The sequence below is a fragment of the Notechis scutatus genome, chromosome Z, assembly GCF_049901735.1.
Source record: "Notechis scutatus isolate UNSWTSFEM ecotype Mainland chromosome Z, rNotScu1.2, whole genome shotgun sequence".
NCBI classification, from domain to species: domain Eukaryota; kingdom Metazoa; phylum Chordata; class Lepidosauria; order Squamata; family Elapidae; genus Notechis; species Notechis scutatus.
In genome coordinates this window covers 107,623,169-107,642,251 of record NC_142025.1, presented here as the reverse complement: position 1 = coordinate 107,642,251, position 19,083 = coordinate 107,623,169, and the positions used below count along the sequence as shown (strand labels likewise).

At 38.6% G+C, this 19,083-nt stretch overlaps 1 protein-coding gene and 1 pseudogene across 1 annotated transcript; one reads left to right on the top strand and one right to left on the bottom strand.

Annotated features, from left to right (window-relative positions):
- Positions 1 to 840: 840 nt before the first annotated feature.
- On the bottom strand, positions 841 to 11,755 carry LOC113425625 (olfactory receptor 14C36-like; annotated as a pseudogene).
- Positions 11,756 to 14,419: 2,664 nt separating this feature from the next.
- Positions 14,420 to 15,376, top strand: LOC113425624 (olfactory receptor 14A16-like). The gene has a single exon (XM_026687851.1). It carries the CDS (start codon positions 14,420 to 14,422, stop codon positions 15,374 to 15,376), a length of 957 nt encoding a protein of 318 aa, XP_026543636.1.
- Positions 15,377 to 19,083: the final 3,707 nt, after the last annotated feature.

Sequence of the window (19,083 nt, the reverse complement as noted above, 5' to 3'; positions counted from 1 at the left end):
ACTAACAGATGAAAAGCAACAGAACTTTCTTTAAGATTAAAATTAAGAGTATTAAACTATGCATATTTCAAAAATTTGTCCACAATTTTTATGAGCAGAATGTTCCAATTTTGTTGCTCATGGGCACCTCTCTCCCTCTCCCCCAGCTCTCTCCAACAGTGAATACATTTGAATCCCATTTATTTTTATAGGATAATTTAGTTCCTTTTAAGATGAGTCTCATTGAAAGCAATCTAGGTATTTGTTCAATTCACTTTCAATAACAAGAGAACTTAGTAGATATCTAATTCAATAACTCAAATAACTAGAGATCCCCAAAAAGAGATATTGAAATTTTTGTTACATTAGATCCAAAAGAGCACAACCAGTCCAGAGCTATAGGCACTAACAAATTTGTCTACAATGATTGGGAGGGGGGGGAATCAATTTCTTTATTTTAGTTTACTTTACTTTGTTTTTATAAAACTGAAATTTCTATGGGAGAGAATTGGCAAATTGGACTTTAGTGGACATGAATAAAAATAATCAGTGAGTCTACTACTACTTAATTATTATGGTAGCTGATCATCTACAGAAATATTTTAATATAGACATTTTATTCATTTTATGAATGAATATTATTGTTTTATTATTGAATTTATACTCCCACTTTCTGTCCGTTCCAGTAGCATCATTAAAAAAAACCAGGTCCATTTAATACAGTTTAAGATATTTAAATAATTAAGAATTAAATCTTGGCAAAGAAATTTTTAACCATTATCCTAAATATACTGAAGGAGCCAAAGTTGATGTCTTGCAAAACACGTTGTCCTCGGTGTATGTAGAAAATAATTAGGAAATTCACATACCAATTTCCAATCTTATCTTGAATAATTTCCACAAAGTAAATTGGATGTCCTCGTTTCTCGGAGTAATGATAATGGGATTCATTAATGGAGGTGGAATAGTATACAAAAGGGCTGTCAACAAATCTGTAAAGGGAGAGGACAAGCCTTTTGGTCTGGCATAAGAGAAAGCAGCAGTAACAGCAAACAAGGAAAATACTGTCAAGTGTGGAATGCAGGTGGAAATGGCCTTTTGCCTATTTTTAATTGATTTCATTTTGAAGACAGTAGAGACAATTAACCCAAAAGAGAAAGAGATAGCTGAAACACAAAAGGATTCTACAATAACTGTTGTAGCACATATTAACTTCTTATTGATTTCTGTGTCAGTACAAGAGATGCTTAGTAGCTGAGGGATATCACAGAAATATTATTTTATAATATTGGATCAGCAGAAATGAAAGTTAAAGGTCTGTACAGTTTGTATCAATGCACTGATTATGCTGGTGTTCCTACAAGCTTCTGCCATTTGAAAGCAGGCATTCCAGTTCATGATCAGCTGATATTGAAGAGGATAAGATATGGCTACATAGTGGTCATAAGCCATAGTAATGAGCAAAGTCACCTCAGCTGTTACAAGGGTCACCACCAAAGCAACTTGGGCAACACACTCCCAAAATGAAATCTCTTTATAATTTCTCAAGCTGCGGTCCAGGGATTTGGGAACTGTCATTGAAATGTAGCAAACATCTACTAAAGATAGGTTAACTAGGAAGAAATACACGGGGTTGTGAAGCTTAGGATTCTGAACAACAATTGTGATGATGAGAAAAATTCCAGTTAGTGCTGTTAGGTTAAAAAAAAAAACCTACAAAGTATAAATATTGTAGTTCTCAAATATCAGAAAACCCAAGAACAATAAATTTAGTTATCTTTGTTTGATTTAACATTTCTTATTCTGTGGAGAAAAAGTACAGATATTGTCAAGAAATCTACGCAAGAAAAATAAAATATTTTATTATATTTTACTTTAAATATGGATCTAGAGATCTAATTAATTAACTTCTGAGAAATATTTAGAAGTAGGCAGAAAATAAACTGACTTTAATGTACTTGCCACTTCTTAGCTTTTGCTGTAAACAATGAGAAAATAAAAAAGTCTGCACTTTTAAGTATCTTTTTATTGATTAGTGTGTTTAGAGTGATCTTTTTATTGATCACTAAAAATAAAAAGATAAAAAGTATCTTTTTATTGATTAGTGTGTTTATTAGTGTGTTTATTATTGATTAGTGTGATTAGAGTGTTTAGTGCAAATAGTGTGATTACTGACTAGTTTAAAAGATCAAAATTCATGTAATTTAATTGAATAGCAAAATCATAGATCTAGTGAATTTAAATGAACAGTGTGGTTAATGACTAGTGTAATTAATTGATTAATGATTAGAGTAATTAACTACTCAGGCTGATTGTTGCTCAGGAATATTATCTAACTTGAGAGATTACTGCAATTGATTGTTTGATATAATATTGGCTATATAGATTACCCAAAATTGTTCCTCTAATTAATTCAATCAACGTACTATTTTAACAATCCTACCATGCCAAAAAAGAAAATCCTACGTCAAACCACAACCTAAAGAGAAGATGATCCCCACCAGTGAACCACAAGACTCCTGCACATGCCTTAAATGCTACAAAAATCTAAAGGATAATGAAAACTCCATCAAATGTTCTCTGTGTAAAAATACACTCATCATGACTGCTTGGGATTACCTGAGCAGATGATTCAATACCTAAAATCATCCAATGAGTTTCCACATATCTGCAAATCATGCAGACCCAAACTGGATCTGCCTGAAAGAGTTGATACCATTGAAACCATTGAAACATCCCCTACCATCGAAACCATTACAACATCCCTCAACATCATAGTAGCATCCCTGGACGCCGTAAAAGAAAGAATATCCAACCTTGAAAAAAGGACACAACGCAAAAACCTGAACATCCAATAGCTACTAACCACATCTCTACCAATCAACCACAATCCAATCCACAACCCAATCCACAAATAAACACAACCCAGACAAATATTGATATCCCAATTCTCATCAGAGAAGCCGTTGAGCGTGAACGGAAACGCCCAAACGCCATCTTATTTGGTCTAGAAGACATCAATGTCAATGATGACATCACAACTGTCTGAAACATCATCAGAAATTATCAAGCATCAACCATCTCCGCTGATGAAATACTTGACATTTCCGCATTGACCGAGAGCTCAAAAATAGAGATGGCTCTGTGGCCCCACGCTTGTGCAGGGTCATTTGCAAAAATGAATCAAGCAAACGTAAATTCATTTATACTATAAACTCACTGCACCAAAACCAACACCATCCATAAGAACCTCCGTTGCCGCCCTGACCTAACCATACAGCAACGTGCCCGCTCCCGTGCACTCCGCATCGAACTCAAAAACCGTCTAGATAATGGAGAGAAGGACCTGTACATTGACTACCATGCTGACTGTATCAAAAGTAAACCACTCAACCCAATACTCAGCTTTTACCCTCAACCACAACCCTACCTCAACCCATCCACCATCACCCAAGACTAGGCACGCACGCCCCAACTACCTCAATTCCAACTTCTGCCGGCCTTAAATGCAAACTACTCAATGCAAGAAGCCTCGTGAATAAAATACCTGAATTTCTCTTCCTCCTAAATATGGCTAACTTCGACATTATATTTGTCTGTGAAACACGGCTCAATGCATCTCTCCCGACTCCATTACCACAGTAAGAGACTATCATGTTTACCGATCAGATCGTGAAAATCGTCGAGGAGGTGGAGTTGCTATATTCTATAAAAATCCTTACATCTAAAAATATCCAAGTTACCCAGGAGTTTGCCCTTCCTGAAACCATCATCTGTGAACTATCCTCAAATATCACAATTCGATTCTTACTATGTTACAGAGCACCTGATTATGACATCGAACATGTAAACAAGCTAAATACATTACTAACATGGGCTGCATCCTGCCCATACCCTTTTATCCTTCTTGGTGATTTCAATCTACCTCATATTAACTGGACCCTAAATGATTGTACAACTGAAATCATACACACAACCTTCTACAATGCTATTACAAATCTGGGACTGGAACAACTAGTAACCAACAACACTAGACTAAACAACTGCCTCGATCTCATCTTCTGCAACAGTTTGAACCTAATCTACGGAATACAATCTAAAGAACCCTTTTCCAGTAGTGACCACAATATGATCGACTTTTGTCTCAACATACATCCACACAAAAATCACCACAATGATGTAATCCCCTATTGTAACTTCAAAAAGGCAACTATGATCTTATAGACAACGATCTCTCATCCCTTGATTGGCAATCTCTATTCACTGGATGCAATACTGTTGAAGACCATTATAACATATTTTTACTTGAAGTCAAAAGAGTCATCAAACTATATGTACCAACAACAACTCCCAAAACAAAACAAAAAAGCAGATTACCCATATCAATAAGGAAACTTCAATCCAAAAGAGATCACTCTGGCGGAAAAACAAATCTGGTCACGTTGCCAATTTCAAAAACCGATACAAAAATCTATGCCACCAGATAAAGACCGAATGCACCAATTATCACATTAAACAAGAGGAAAACCTTCTAAGCACCAATTCCACCCGCGCTTTTTACAATTTTGTAAACAACAAACTAAAAGACTCAAGGTCCATCCCTCCCTTGATAGGACCTGATGGTAAAGACTGCACTTACGACACCATTAAAGCCAACATCTTTAACACATTCTTCGGCTCAGTATTTGTAAACAGCAATGGATCATGCCCAGTATTTCCTAGCCGTACCACAGATAACAACAATGATCTAATACATATCGATTTCACAGAAGACAATGTTGAAAAAGCAATACGCAACCTAAAACCATCTCTATCTATTGGACCGGATGGAATATGTGCCTACTTCTTAAGAAAGCTATCCTCTGCCATAGCCAAACCTCTAAGCATAATCTTTGAAAAATCTTTCAGAACCAGCTCCTTGCCCAACCTATGGTCACAAGCCACAGTCATCCCCATCTTCAAAAAGGGAGACCCAAGCCTAGTTGAAAACTACAGGCCAATCTCCTTATGCTGCGTCACCTGTAAAGTCATGGAATCAATTATTAACCAATCCATCATCCTTCACTTAGAGACAAATAACCTACTCTCCAATAAACAATTTGGTTTCAGGAAAAAACTATCCTGTAATCTGCAACTCTTACACTGCAAAAACATATGGACGACACAACTCGACCAGGGCAAAACAATAGACGCAATCTACATAGACTTCTGTAAAGCCTTTGATTCAGTGGTACACGACAAACTACTCCTAAAAATAAAATCCTATGGTATCTCTGGACAACTGAATAACTGGATAGAAGCATTCCTGTCAAACAGACAACAAATGGTCAAAATCGGGAGCGTCCTATCAAATCCAGTACCTGTCAATAGTGGTGTTCCCCAAGGCAGTGTTCTAGGACCAACTCTCTTCATACTCTACATAAACGACCTCTGTGATCATATTAAGAGCAATTGCGTTCTCTTCGCTGATGATGTAAAGCTGTTCAATACCACAGACAATACTGCTACCCTACAAAAAGATCTTGACTATGTATCCGAATGGTCAAACAAATGGCAACTTCAAATCTCAACAAATAAATGCTCTGTCTTACATATTGGCAAAAAAAATCAGAAAATAAAATACAAGCTGAATAGTCAAGATCTTGTTGATGACCCAAGCTCTGTAAAGGACCTTGGAATACTCACCTCTAATGATCTAAGTGCTAGAGCACACTGCAACTACATAGCCAAAAAGGCATTAAGAGTTGTTAACCTAATCCTACATAGCTTTTTCTCTGGTAATATCACACTACTAACCAGAGCATACAAAACATTTGCTAGACCAGGGGTGGGCAAACTTTTTGGCTCGGGGGCCGCATTGACTTTTAAAATTTGACAGACGGGCCGGGTCAGCACAAGATTTTTGGGAATCGCCTCCCCACCCTTCCCCCTCTTCTCCTCCTTCCCCTCCCTCGGAGGCTCCCCTCCCCTCAGAGGCCCCTGAGTCAGGAGTTGCTACCGCCGGCGCGGCTCAGCGGCTCCAATCCCGCGTTGCCTCGGGAAGGGAAGGCAAAAGGTGCTTTGCAGCGGGAGCAGCGGCACCGGAGGCTCAGGCTTAGCGGCTCCTGGTTTTGCCTTTTCCTTCCCAAGGCAACGCGGACTGGAGCCGCATGGAGCTGCGCCGGCGGTAGCAACTCCTGACAGCCCCAACCGGACACCTGAGCGGAGCCCGGGCGTAACTGCCTGTTGCTGCTGCGGAGCACCGCCGGTCGCCTCCACCAAGCAGCCTGCCCGCCCACCGGGCTTCCTCTGCCGCGCGGCTCGGGGCCAGGCGCAAGCGCCCGTGAGTTAAAAGGAAGCCGAAGTTGCTGGGAAGTTGCTCGGGTGCTGGGAGCAGGCTTTTAAAGTGCCGCCCGAGCAAAGTTTAAGCAGCCCGCCCACCCGCCGGGCGGAACCCTTCCTGCTGCTCGGCGGGAAGGCGCTCCAGCCTGCAAACTTTGCCTTTGCAAAGTTTAAGCCTGGAAGCCCGGAAACCCAAGCAACTTCCCAGCAACTTTCGGCTTCCTTTTAACTTGCAGGCACTTGTGCCTGGCGGAGGAAGCCCGGAGCCTCCTCAAGCAGTCCGCCCGCCCGCCCGCCGGGCTTCCCCTCCGCCACGCGGCTTAGGGCCAGGCGCGGCGCCAGCGAGTTAAAGGAAGCCGAAAGTTGCTGGGAAGTTGCTCGGGTGCTGGGAGCAGGCTTTTAAAGTGCCGCCCGAGCAGGACCGCCCGAGCCGGGAAACGGGGCACCAAGGCAGGGCAAGGCTCCACCAGCAGTGGCCTAGCTTTAGGTGGCTCAAGCAGCCCGCCCGCCCGCCGGGTGGAACCCTTCCCGCTCCTCGGCGGGAAGACGCTCCAGCCTGCAAGCTTTGCCTTTGCAAAGTTTAAGCCTGGAAGCCCTGGAAAAAAAAGGGGATCGGCGGGGACTCACCTTCGGAGAGAGTCGCACTCGAAGGTGATTTCGAACTCCCAGCCGAGGCCTTTGCAAATTTCTTTTCTTTCCTACCCCTAGATCGCTCCGCACTGTTTTGCAGCTTTGGGGGCCACGCGGCACAGGGCAATACGCCATGCCCAGCGATTTTTTTTCAGGGCGGGCCAGATTGGACAGACCAATGGCAGCGATTTTTTTCAGGGCGGGCCGCATTGGACAGACCAACGGGCCGGATGTGGCCCGCGGGCCGTAGTTTGCCCACCCCTGTGCTAGACCAATACTCGAATACAGTTCATCAGTCTGGAATCCACACTACGTATCTGATATTAGCACAATTGAGAAAGTCCAGAAATATTTCACAAGAAGAGTTCTCCACTCCTCTACTCGCTGTAGAATACCTTATGCCACCAGACTTGAAATTCTAGAACTAGAAAACCTTGAATTACGCCGTCTTCGGTCTGACTTAAGCATGGTATACAAAATCATACATTGCAATGTCCTACCTGTCAATGAATACTTCAGCTTCAACCATAACAACACAAGAGCACACAATAGATACAAACTCAAAGTAAACCGCACCAAACTTGATTGCAGGAAATACGACTTCAGCAATAGAGTGGTCAATGTCTGGAATACTCTACCCGACTCTGTAGTTTCTTCCCCAAACCCCAAAAACTTTAACCTTAGACTGTCTACTATTGACCTCACCCCTTTCCTAAGAGGTCTGTAGGGGGCGTGCATAAAGCGCACCAACGTGCCTACCGTCCCTGTCCTATTGTTTCTCCTATTCTTTTATTTTTCTTATATGTAACCATTTCATGTATTCACAACTATGTATACATTTACCGTATTTGCCGGCGTATAAGACGACTTTTTGCCCTGAAAACATGCCTCCAAGTGGGGGTTCGTCTTATACGGCGAGTATATAACAAAGGTCGTCTTATACGCCAGCAAATACGTTGTCACTCGGTGCAAGAGCGACGGGGCGGAGCTCCGCAACTTGCGAAGCCCCTTCAAGCCCAGCCGGAGTCTCTCTTCCTCCTCCTCCCCCACCCACCCACCCACCCACTCCGCTCGTGCGAGCGGACAGGCAGGCTCCAGACTTTGCCCCCATCCCTCACCTCCTTCCATCCCCTCCACCCCCCCAGTGGCAGAAACTTCGCCGCACGTGGGGACGAGTGGAGGGTGGGAGAGCAGCGACGCAGCTCAAAGCTGAGAAAGCGCCATCCTTGCTTTTGTGCTTCGGGAAGAGTTCGTGTTTTTGTTTTTGTTTTTCTCCCAGGAATGGGATGCTGCTCGTCGATTTTCTTTGGGAAGTTTTCTCTTCCCGGTTTCAGCCTTTGCTCTGAATCCTCCCCCGATTCACTTCTGGAAAGGATGCTTGTGTAACTCTTTTCCTAAGCGTTGCTGGGGTGGAGGGGGGCAGTGTGCAGCGTGAGCGAGAGGCTCTTTCCTTTCTCCCTGAGTGCAAAACCGTCTGCCTTCTTCTCTCTTGGACGGACCGAGCAAGGCTAATAAGATAATAATAAGATAATAAGATAAGATCCTAAGCGCGTTGTGGAAACAGATCTGGATCTCATTGGAGAAAGGTAGCAAATGAATGAACTAGACTTTTGGCAAGCCTCGGGTAGGAACTCGCGCTTTCTGGAAAGTTAGTGAGCAGGAAAATAGACATCCTTTCCGCTTTCTCCCAGCGTGGGTATTTCATTATCCCTCCTGTAAGAAGTAACAACCACAAAGCCAAGGGAAAAAATGATGCGCAGGAAAAAGCCACAGTAGGAAGCAAAGATTTCTCCCCCCACCCCCCACCCTCTCTCTCTGAAATAATTAATGTCGCAATCAGTGTGGTGCACCCTTGGAGACAAATTGGTTGGGGAGGTGGAAAGATATTAAGAAACAACTCGACTGTTTTTCGTCCAGTTTTATTTTTATTTATTTATTTTCCCCTGAAAAAAGCAGATCGCTCAACGGTGTCACAAAGAAAGGGAGAGGAATTGAGTGCCAGCCTGAGAAAGGCGAAGCTGCCTCTCTAAAGCATTTTGGTGGCTTTGTAAGTTTGGGGGAAAGGGCGGGGGTGTCAATCAAGAATTATATCCAGAATACCCCAAGTGTTACAACTTAACCGTATTTGCCGGCGTATGACTTTTTGCCCTGAAAAACATGCCTCCAAGTGGGGGGTCGTCTTATACGGCGAGTATATAACAAACTCTATATTTTGAGTGGAAATGTTGGGGCTCGTCTTATACGCCCAGTCGTCTTATACGCCGGCAAATACGGTATACTTATTATCTTGTAAACAATTGGCAAATCAAATAAATAAATAAAATAAATAAATAAATAAATCTTGCTTGGATTTCAAGAATACATTCTTGAAAATTCTATATAGGTAGTCTAGAAATCCAGAGAGAAAAACTAAGATATCTGATGGTGTCTTATAGTAATTAATTGGTTAAAGCAATTCTTTCAACTGGGGAAGATAAGCAAAGTTTCAATCCCTGCCTTGAATATATAGATATGTTCCCTGGAGGCAACTAGAATGTCGGTTGAGAAAATGCAATCATTAAATGGAAGCAACCCTGAACAGCAAAAAGAAAAAAGAAAGAAAGAAAGATTTATGCAAAATCTTCCAACAAAATGGATATCCATACAACTTCATCAAAAAGTTCCTGATAGCACAGTACCTCAGGATAGCACAGGATAGCACAACCGACACAAACCATAAAAAGGATAAAATGGTTGTACATCAAATACATCTCAGAAACCAACAACAAGACTATTACAGCCACATGGAATCAGTGTAACACTGATTCAGTGTACATTATAACTATAAAAATAAAACACAAACATACATCCTTCACATTCTATTCAATTGAATTGAAAACCTGATATTGTATTATTATTGCACTAGATAGTAGATTTCAATATAGTTACTGCCCTGGGATAGAAGCTATTTTTCAGCCTATTTGTCCATGTTTTTATTATCCTGTACCATCTGACAGGTGATAATAGTTCAAAATAAGGGTGCCCAGGAGGAGATGGATCTTTAAGAATGTTTTTAACTTTCTTAAGGCAGCGGGAGCTATAAAGCTCTTCCAAAGAGGGGAGAGGGCAACCAATGATCCTCTGGTTAATGAGGTTAAATCTCTATATACCGTGCAAAAGAGAAATCAACACGACAAAAAGGGAACAAAAAGACCAAAACACTTCTCCAAATTAGCATAGATTAATACCAAGATTAATATCAGACTAACAATCAAGAAGTAAATAATACCCCAATCAAGGAACTTCCAATCTTAGAAACCCCAAAACCACTCCCACCAACACTGACAAGGCAAGCAATTAAAATATAAATTGAGAGTAAACCCCACTCCTTACTATCACTAGCACTGATGATCTTACTTAGTTTGTGTAATAAATCTGCAAGAAACATCTCAAGAAAATAGCCAAGCTCATAAAGCCCTAAAGACCCTCCATTTCAACCCTGAGAAATGCATGTGACTCTGAGAAATGCATTTGAAATAAATGCATGTGGAAAAAAAAAATACCTTTGAATGATACAATTAAAGGGAATGAGTTTGTACCAATAAAGGAGAATATTTGTATCTCAGGGTTACAAATAGTCTCCTTCATTGGTATAAACTCATTCTCTTTAATTGTACAATTCAAAGATATTTTTTCACCTGCACTTACATCCACAATTAACACCAACACCACAGACAATACTACTACCCTCCAAAAAGACCTTGACTATGTATCAGAATGGTCAATCAAATGGCAGAGTTGATTGCTCTGTCTTACATATTGGCAGAAAAATATCAGAAAATAAAATACAAGCTAAATAGTCAAGACCTTGTTGAGGATCTAAACTTCGTCAATGACCTTGGAGTACTCATCTCAAATGATCTAAGTGCTAGAGCCCACTGTAACTACATAGCCAAAAAGGCATTAAGAGTTCTTAACCTAATCCTTTTCTAGCTTTTTCTCTGTAATATCACACTACTAACTAGGGCATACAAAACATTTGCTAGACTCAAATACTCAAATACAGCTCATCAATCTGGAAGCCACGTATCTGATATTAACACAGTCCAGAAATATTTCCAGAAATATTTCACAAGAAGAGTTCTCCGTTCCTCTACTCATTGCAGAATACCTTATGCCACCAGACTTGAAACTCTAGACCTAGAAAATTAGAACTACACCGCCTCCAGTCCGATCTAAATATAGTATATAAAATCATACATTGCAATGTCCTACCTGCAAATGAATACTTCAGCTTGAATCATAACAATACAAGAGCACACAATAGATACAAACTCAAGGTTAACTGCACCAAACTTGACTGCAGAAAATACGACTTCAGCAACAGAGTGGTCAATGTTTGGAATACTCTACCTGACTCTGTGGTTTCTTCCCCAAACCCCAAAAACTTTAACGTTAGACTGTCAACTATTGACCTCACCCCCTTCCTAAGAAGCCTGTAGGGGGTGTGCATAAGCGCACCAATCGTGCCAACCGTCTCTGTCCTATTTTTTAAAAAATATTTTTCTTATAAGTATCTATCTCATGTATTCAAAACTATATTTATTCTTATATCTGTATCTTGTAAGCGATTGACAAATCAAATAAATACTAAATACTAAAATTAGGATTGACCTCGCCTACCTTGATTGATTTAGAACAAGAAAGCAGAGTGCAAGTCATTGATTTGACATGAAATGAAAACCTGGTGAAAATGTGTGATAGGACAGAATAAAGGTAAGAGGTCATATCACTATGGGAAGAAATATCAATCTGGTTCAGTTCAGTAGTGGGTTCCTACCTTCATTGCTACCATTTCAGTTGTCTCCTAATGTGCCAATCAGCTGAGAGGATGAAGAAACAAAAATCTAGGAGTGATCCTCCCATCCTCCCATGCACTTTTCGCTTCTTTTATCCTCTCAGCTGATCATCGGAGGAACCAGTTCAGCCATACTGATAGTTTTTTTTTTTACTACCAATTCGGCCAAACCAGTCCAAACTGGTAGCATAACACCACTGGTTCACTTCCAAGCTGGGAAAAAGATACTGGAAACATGGAGGCTTATTGGAAAGATGGTTTATTGATAAAGCAGAATCACACGTAATTCTCGGCAGCTGACAAAATGGAGTTGATGATGGGGGGGGGGTTAGGGGGGTTATACCTTCTTTGGGCTTTGTTTTTGAGCTTCCAGTTCCTGTGCAAGAACATGTCATTTAATAATCTATTGACTGTTGTCAGATTCCTATGGGGGTTATGTAGGGGTTCATAACTGGCTCTATAGGCAAAAGAGGAAATACAAACCCTAGGTGTTTGTCTGAGCTAATCTGGTCAATCTCTGGCTAATTGTTTATCTGAGCTCCCAGGTTTGGACCACTCTGGGATGATGCAATGAAGGAGCTTGTGTTCTGAAAAGGTGTTGGACAATTCCTATTGTGCCTAATGGTTTTCGTCCTGTGTTGGATCTTGGGTGAGGAGCTGCTGCTAATCCTATCACTTTGCCTTTGTTAGCTGTCAAACTTTGCTGCAAGCAGTTTTGAAATATCCTGTCTTGAATGGATTTTTGCCTGCAGTATTTGCTTTGCTTATGAATAGAGCCATCTAGATAGTTGGCTTCTTCTTTCCATAATCTCTTTATCTCTTAAGTACTGGCATCTGCTGTGGGCTATTTAGAAAGACTTGGGGGCTGCTTCTTGCCTCGAAAAACATGTTTCTCCATTTTCCATTTAGGGAAACATAACATTCTACCTTTTTAATATTTCTCCAAACATTTCATTTTTCTGGTGGGTAGATGCTGACTTTCTACATCCCTGTTTGAAAAAGTGCCATGTAAGCACTCAAATTTAACCTTGGGTGCATTAGGTTAGTGATTGTGGTTTAATGCAGCATTTCTTACAAGGTGGCTACTGTATGAAAAGAGAGAAAGAATGACAAAGGAGGAAAGAGGGATAGGATAATGGAAGAACAGATATTTGTAACATTAAAGGGTGAGGTGTGATAAATTTGATCATATTTGTTGTTATTAAGATCAAAAGTCACTTCAGAAAATATTTTATTTGCTGTTACTATTGTAATAAAATTTTCATTAAAAATATTTTCAAAAAATATTAAGGAACACTATCCTCCCTCTTTAATTTATACAGACAATTGTTCAATATATTCCACATCATTTTTTAAGGATTTCTCTCCATCCAGGAACTTTTCAAATAAATATCTAACTGTCATTATCAGTAAAGATGGCATATGTGTGATATGATGGATTTTAAGTATATATTTCTGTCTGAATGTCTTATGTCTGTTGGTGATATACTTAATTTGATGCATGTCAGGCATGACCAATGATTGTAGTTCCACTCCTCTCTAGATGAATGCAATGTTTGTTAAAAAGAAGCAGAGTTTTGATCACTCGGTCTGACTTGCCATTTCAAAGTCAAAAATTATCATTTTGTGCATTCCTCTTTTCCTATGGTGGTCATGCTGTATTTAAGGACATATATTTTTCAAAGGAAGCCAAACATATTATTTCTTAAAGTTTTAAAAGCATACGATATCTGTATGCATATTCTCACACTTCATATTTTTGTTTGAGTTATATTTCAGACTTCTAATGCTACTGAATACTCTTGGGAACTGATTAAATGATTCTGGGTCCTGTGGTATTTTCAGAAAGATGTATAAAGTGCAGTTTGAAAGGACACATGATTATTCTGATATCCCAACTCATATTCGGAAAGCCTTCCATTATTGAAGACATCATTCAGATAATCTAAAATGTGGAACTGAAAGGTAATTTCTCTATATTCTATAAGAGCCATAGTGGTGCGGTGATTAGAATGCAGTACTGCAGGCCAACTCACTGCTCGCTCCAGGAGTTCGATTCTGAACATTCTAAGGTTCGATTCTAAGGTTGGTAAAATGTGGAGCCAGATTGTTGGGGGCAATATGATGATTCTATAAACCACTTACAGAGGGCTGTACAACATTGGGAAGTGGCATATATGTCCAAGTGCTATTGTTATTTCACATAATTATTATCTCTGAACAATCTCTCACATATTTATTTTGGAAACATAATCCATGGTAAGCACAATGAAAATGTTTGTGCATTAACTTTGTGCCCAAATTATTCAGAAATTAATTACTACTAAATTAAATAGGGGTTTGATCTCATGGAAGGAGAAATTATTTAGTTGATGAAACAATTGAAAATATTCCAGAAGGTAAAGCAATATATTCTCCAGATTGAGCTTTATTCCTGGTGACTTTATAGAACATACATGTCTATATCCTTAATAGCTAAAACTTGGTATTTTTTGTATCTTAAGTAGGAGACAAGGAAAATGTAACTGTATTTCAGAACCTTATATTTATATTCCAACATCCCTTAATTTTATTTTTCATAATTACTATTTGATCTGTTGAAATTATTTTTTTACTTTTTGCACAGGAATATAGGAATCATTCTCAGGAAAAATGCCTAATGGAAGCGAATTCTCTACTTTTCTTCTCCTGGGTTTTTCTGATCAATTTGAGCAAAATCTGCTATATTTCACTCTCTTTTTAGTGATCTATATAGCAGCTTTGATAGCAAATGCTCTCATCATTTTAGCAGTGTCTTTCCACCAACAACTTCATACACCCATGTACTTTTTCTTAGTGAATTTATCAGTTGTTGACCTTGGCTCTCTTTCTGTCACTATTCCGAAAGCCATGACAAATGCATTCTTGAACAGCAGAGAGATCTCATACTACGGGTGCATCACACAAGTATTTTCTTTATTCTTCTTCCTGATCTCAGATTTGTTCTTCCTCACAGGCATGGCCTATGATAGATACATTGCTATCTGTGATCCACTGCATTATAAAAGCATAATGGACAGGAAAGCCTGCCTTCAGATGGCAGCAATTGCATGGATAACTGGTTTTCTTTATTCAGCTTTACATACTTGTAGCACTTTTGCAGTCACCTTTTGTTCCAATGTTCTGAATCAGTTCTTCTGTGAAATCCCACAGCTTCTGAAGGTATCATGTAATAATTCATACCAGATTGAAGTTGGAGTTATTCTATTCAGTGCATTCATCGTTTTCGGTTGCTTCAGTTTAATAATTGTTTCATATGTGCGGATTTTCAAATCTGTGTTTAGAATTCCTACTTCTCATGGACAGAGCAAAGCTTTCTCAACTTGCATTCCCCATCTCATTGTTGTCTCCTTGTTTATCAGCACTGGAAGTGTTGCCTACTTAAAACCTACTTCAGACTCTCCTTCGGATATAGACACAGTAATCACTGTGTTATATTCTGTGATTCCTCCTTTGATGAATCCAATTATCTATACAATGAGGAACAGAGAAATCAAAGTTGCCTTGTGGAAAATGTTTAAGTGTGACATTACATCAAGGAATCTATCATTATTTTTTATTTCAAAATGATTTTCCAACATTAGAGTATTTAGTTTTAGAAAGAAAACCCAATTTCACAAACAGATGGCACAATTAAAATAAACAGCATGTTTATTTGGGCTGCCTAAAACTTTCATTGGCTAATTGAATTCTATGCATTCACTCCACTGGAAAATCCATAAAATGTACTAGTACTTTATGTTATTAGATCCAAATTATGTCATTTCACTTTGATATTTTAGTTGTTTTAGCTGCAGGGACCTTTAGTTCTTCCATGCTTTGTAAAATGGAAAGTGTAACTTCCATTAATTCTCTTTGAAAAGCAAGACAAATCTTGAATAGAGTGCTTGAATAGATATAAAGAGAGTTTATATTCTCTTTGTGCAGATATTATATCCTTATCTCCATGTAGGTCTATATCTACATTTCTGTATACAATATCTCTAGCTATCCGATAAATATATTTAAATTTGTTTTGGGAAAAAAAAGTTTCACAATGTGTTAGAAAATAGAATCATAGATTTATAGGATTGGAAATGAACTTGAAGGCCTTCCATTTCAACCCCCTGAATAAGGAAGAAATCCTCAGACCATCCCAAAGAATTGTTCCAAGCTCAACCATCTCAACTTAAAACTGAATTCCTTTTGGGGTATTGGATATGAGTATTAGGTATGGGAATTAGGTATGTCTAGTTTATGAAAAGAAGGACTAGGGGTTACATGGCATCACTGTTCCAATATCTAAAGGGCTGCCACAAAAAAGAGGAGATGAACCTGTTCACCAAAGCACCTGAAGGCAAAACAAGAAGCAATGGATAGAAACCCAATCAAGGAGAGAAGTAACATAGGAGAAATTTCCTGACAGTTAGAACAATTGATCATTGGAACAGCTTGTCTCTAAAAGTTGTGCATGCTCCAGAATTGGAGGTTTTTAAGATGACATTGGACAGCCATTTCTCTGAAGTGTTATAGAGGTTCCTGCCTGAACAGACTTCCAAGATTTCTTCCAACTCTGTTATTCTATTATTCTGTTATGTTTGCAGTTATTCCATGTTTGCTAATGCAGTTAACATTGAAACATTGGTTAGAAATATATATAGACAGATATATATTTGTAAAAGTCATAAACCAGAATGTGAATATTCAGCAGAAATGTACAGTACAATAAGGAAAGATACAAACCAAAATAGAAGTTCTTGTCTGTATGTTCTGTTTTTAATTATTTCTGAAATGGTGCAGGAATGTAATGGATTCATAGCTGAGTAGATACAATACTCAAATGGATACAGACTAATGTTATACACATAACTTTATAGAGCCCCACTATATATCTTTAATTAGATAGATCTGAGTGATTATATTGTGATATCAAGTTGTTTGATTCCTAATGACCACATAGATTTTGTTAGTGACAACGCGTCCCAAAAGTATATTCACCTGGGATAATTTGAGTGTGGTTATTTGAGTGTGGCTAAGGGAGACTTCTGGGTTGATTCATTTGATGTTCCATTGGTTTTCTTGGTATTTTTAATAAATGAGAGGAAGAAAATGTAAGCAAGAAAAGGGGCACAAGGGGATTTAACAGAAGAATTCAGTATCTATATGGACTATGGAAGTAGCCAATAATGGTGAACTATATAAAGATCTTCAATGAACAATAAACACACACACACACACACACACACAAAACACACCATCATTATATTATAGGAAATAGAATTAAGCACAAAATTTCTAACAAAACTGTAAAAAAAAGGGTGGAAGATTACTTTCAATCTCTTCAGGAGAAGAAAACATCTTCCAATTGCTTCTTAATGCAACATTCTTATTAATTGAAGCATGAAAAATCAGAGGAATTGAAGATATTTGGGTAGAAGATTATATATTGAATAATAATATGTTCATTTATAGTAAACATTTAAGGCTCTTTGTAATTCAATAAGTACCTGTATATCACATTTCATCTTCACTTTTCTCACTTGAAAGAGTTTTTGAAGCAAATTCTCTTTATCAGACTAAATTAGAATACGTAAAAACCAGTAGAGTAGTGTTGGGAAGCAGGTGGGGAATAAAACCATGTACTGTATGTCCACTTTCAGTACTTCCCCACCATATCAGTACAGCAAAGTTAGCTATGATTGAACTAAGGACAACAAGATGTAAAAGCATAGAAAAAAACCTGCAACTCAACCTGATGAATCCACACAATATATGAGAAAAGATAATATTTCAAAACATGAAAAAACAAAAAGCATATAAATCTTCCAAATCTTATTTGGTAAAATATTAGTCTTTTAATTAGGCAATCTAGAAAAAAAGAATCATAGAGACTCAAGTTTAAGGAATTATCTAACAGAATTGTGTGTTCATTTTCCAAGATTTTGTATGTAACTCTTCCTTTAATATTAATTCTATAAGCAGCAGAATAATTATTTTGTTAAAAAATGATCAAGACCCAACTTCCAGTTTCCTCTTGAAAAAGCACCTTTGGGACAACCATAATCTGGATGACTGAGAATTTCCATAGATAGCTTCAGGAGTTAGAAAGATACAAAATGAGGTTTGGATAGCATGGATCTTTATAGTATAATGAAATCAAGGTTAATGTGGATCTTTAAAAAATCCTAATGTTATACATGTCTTAGTGGGAATATGTAATAGATACATATGGCTTTGAATACTGTAAGACTGAATTTGGCCTGGTCTACCCAATGCAAAGAGGAAATATGATAGCAGTTTAGGGAGTGGTGTCAAACTGGCCACGCCCACCCAATCGGCCATACCCAGCTGGCCCCCTGGAGCCAACCACAGCCCTGATGCAGCCATCAATGAAATTGAGTTCAACACCCCTACTCTATCTGATATAGACTGCTAACCAGATATCCTCAGGACTTTGAAGGTACTAACCAGCATTTGGAGCTAGTACACTTTCTGCAACAGTGGTGTAATATGGGCAAACTGTGGGATGCTTAGAATTCTCCTTGCAAGCTATCACTTTTTCAGATATATTAAGTTTAAAAGCAGGTGACCATACAATTCAATACATACAATACATATAAATACATACAATACATATAAAAGACATATCTCTGGACACCTACATAACTGGATAGAAGCATTCCTGTCAAACAGACAACAAATGGTCAAAATTGGGAGCGTCCTATCAAATTCTGTACCTGTCAACAGTGATGTCCCCGGGTGGCACGCTTTTTTATGATACAAGGGAACTAAAATACAGGGGTATTTTAGAAGACATCATATACGGGAGTCTTTGTGGTTAAATTGGGAGAAGATTAAAAGACAATGTTATTTGAAAATTCCAGTCTGGTTATCGACTATTGAAACATTTTCCTATCCTATAATATACAAGAAGGAACAAACAGTTAGATATGGTGAAATATTGAATGAAAAGGGTGAACTTAAATCTATGCAAAAACTAGAGGAACAAGGTATAAAGATGAATTGGTTTTCATATGCGCAAATACACTCAAGGTATGATAAAGATTTTAAAACAGAAGGTTTCTATGATAAGTTGACTGATCTAGATAAGATTTTGACAGGTACTGATGAAAAGGTGATTAAAAAACTGTATGGATATTTATTAGAAATTAAACTAGAAGAAGAACAAGTTATGGTTGTTTGTGGGGAGAACTTTGGATATGGGATTGATTTAGAGAAATAGCAAAAATTGTGGTCTCAAAATTATAAAATGACAATATCAACAGCTTATAAAGCAA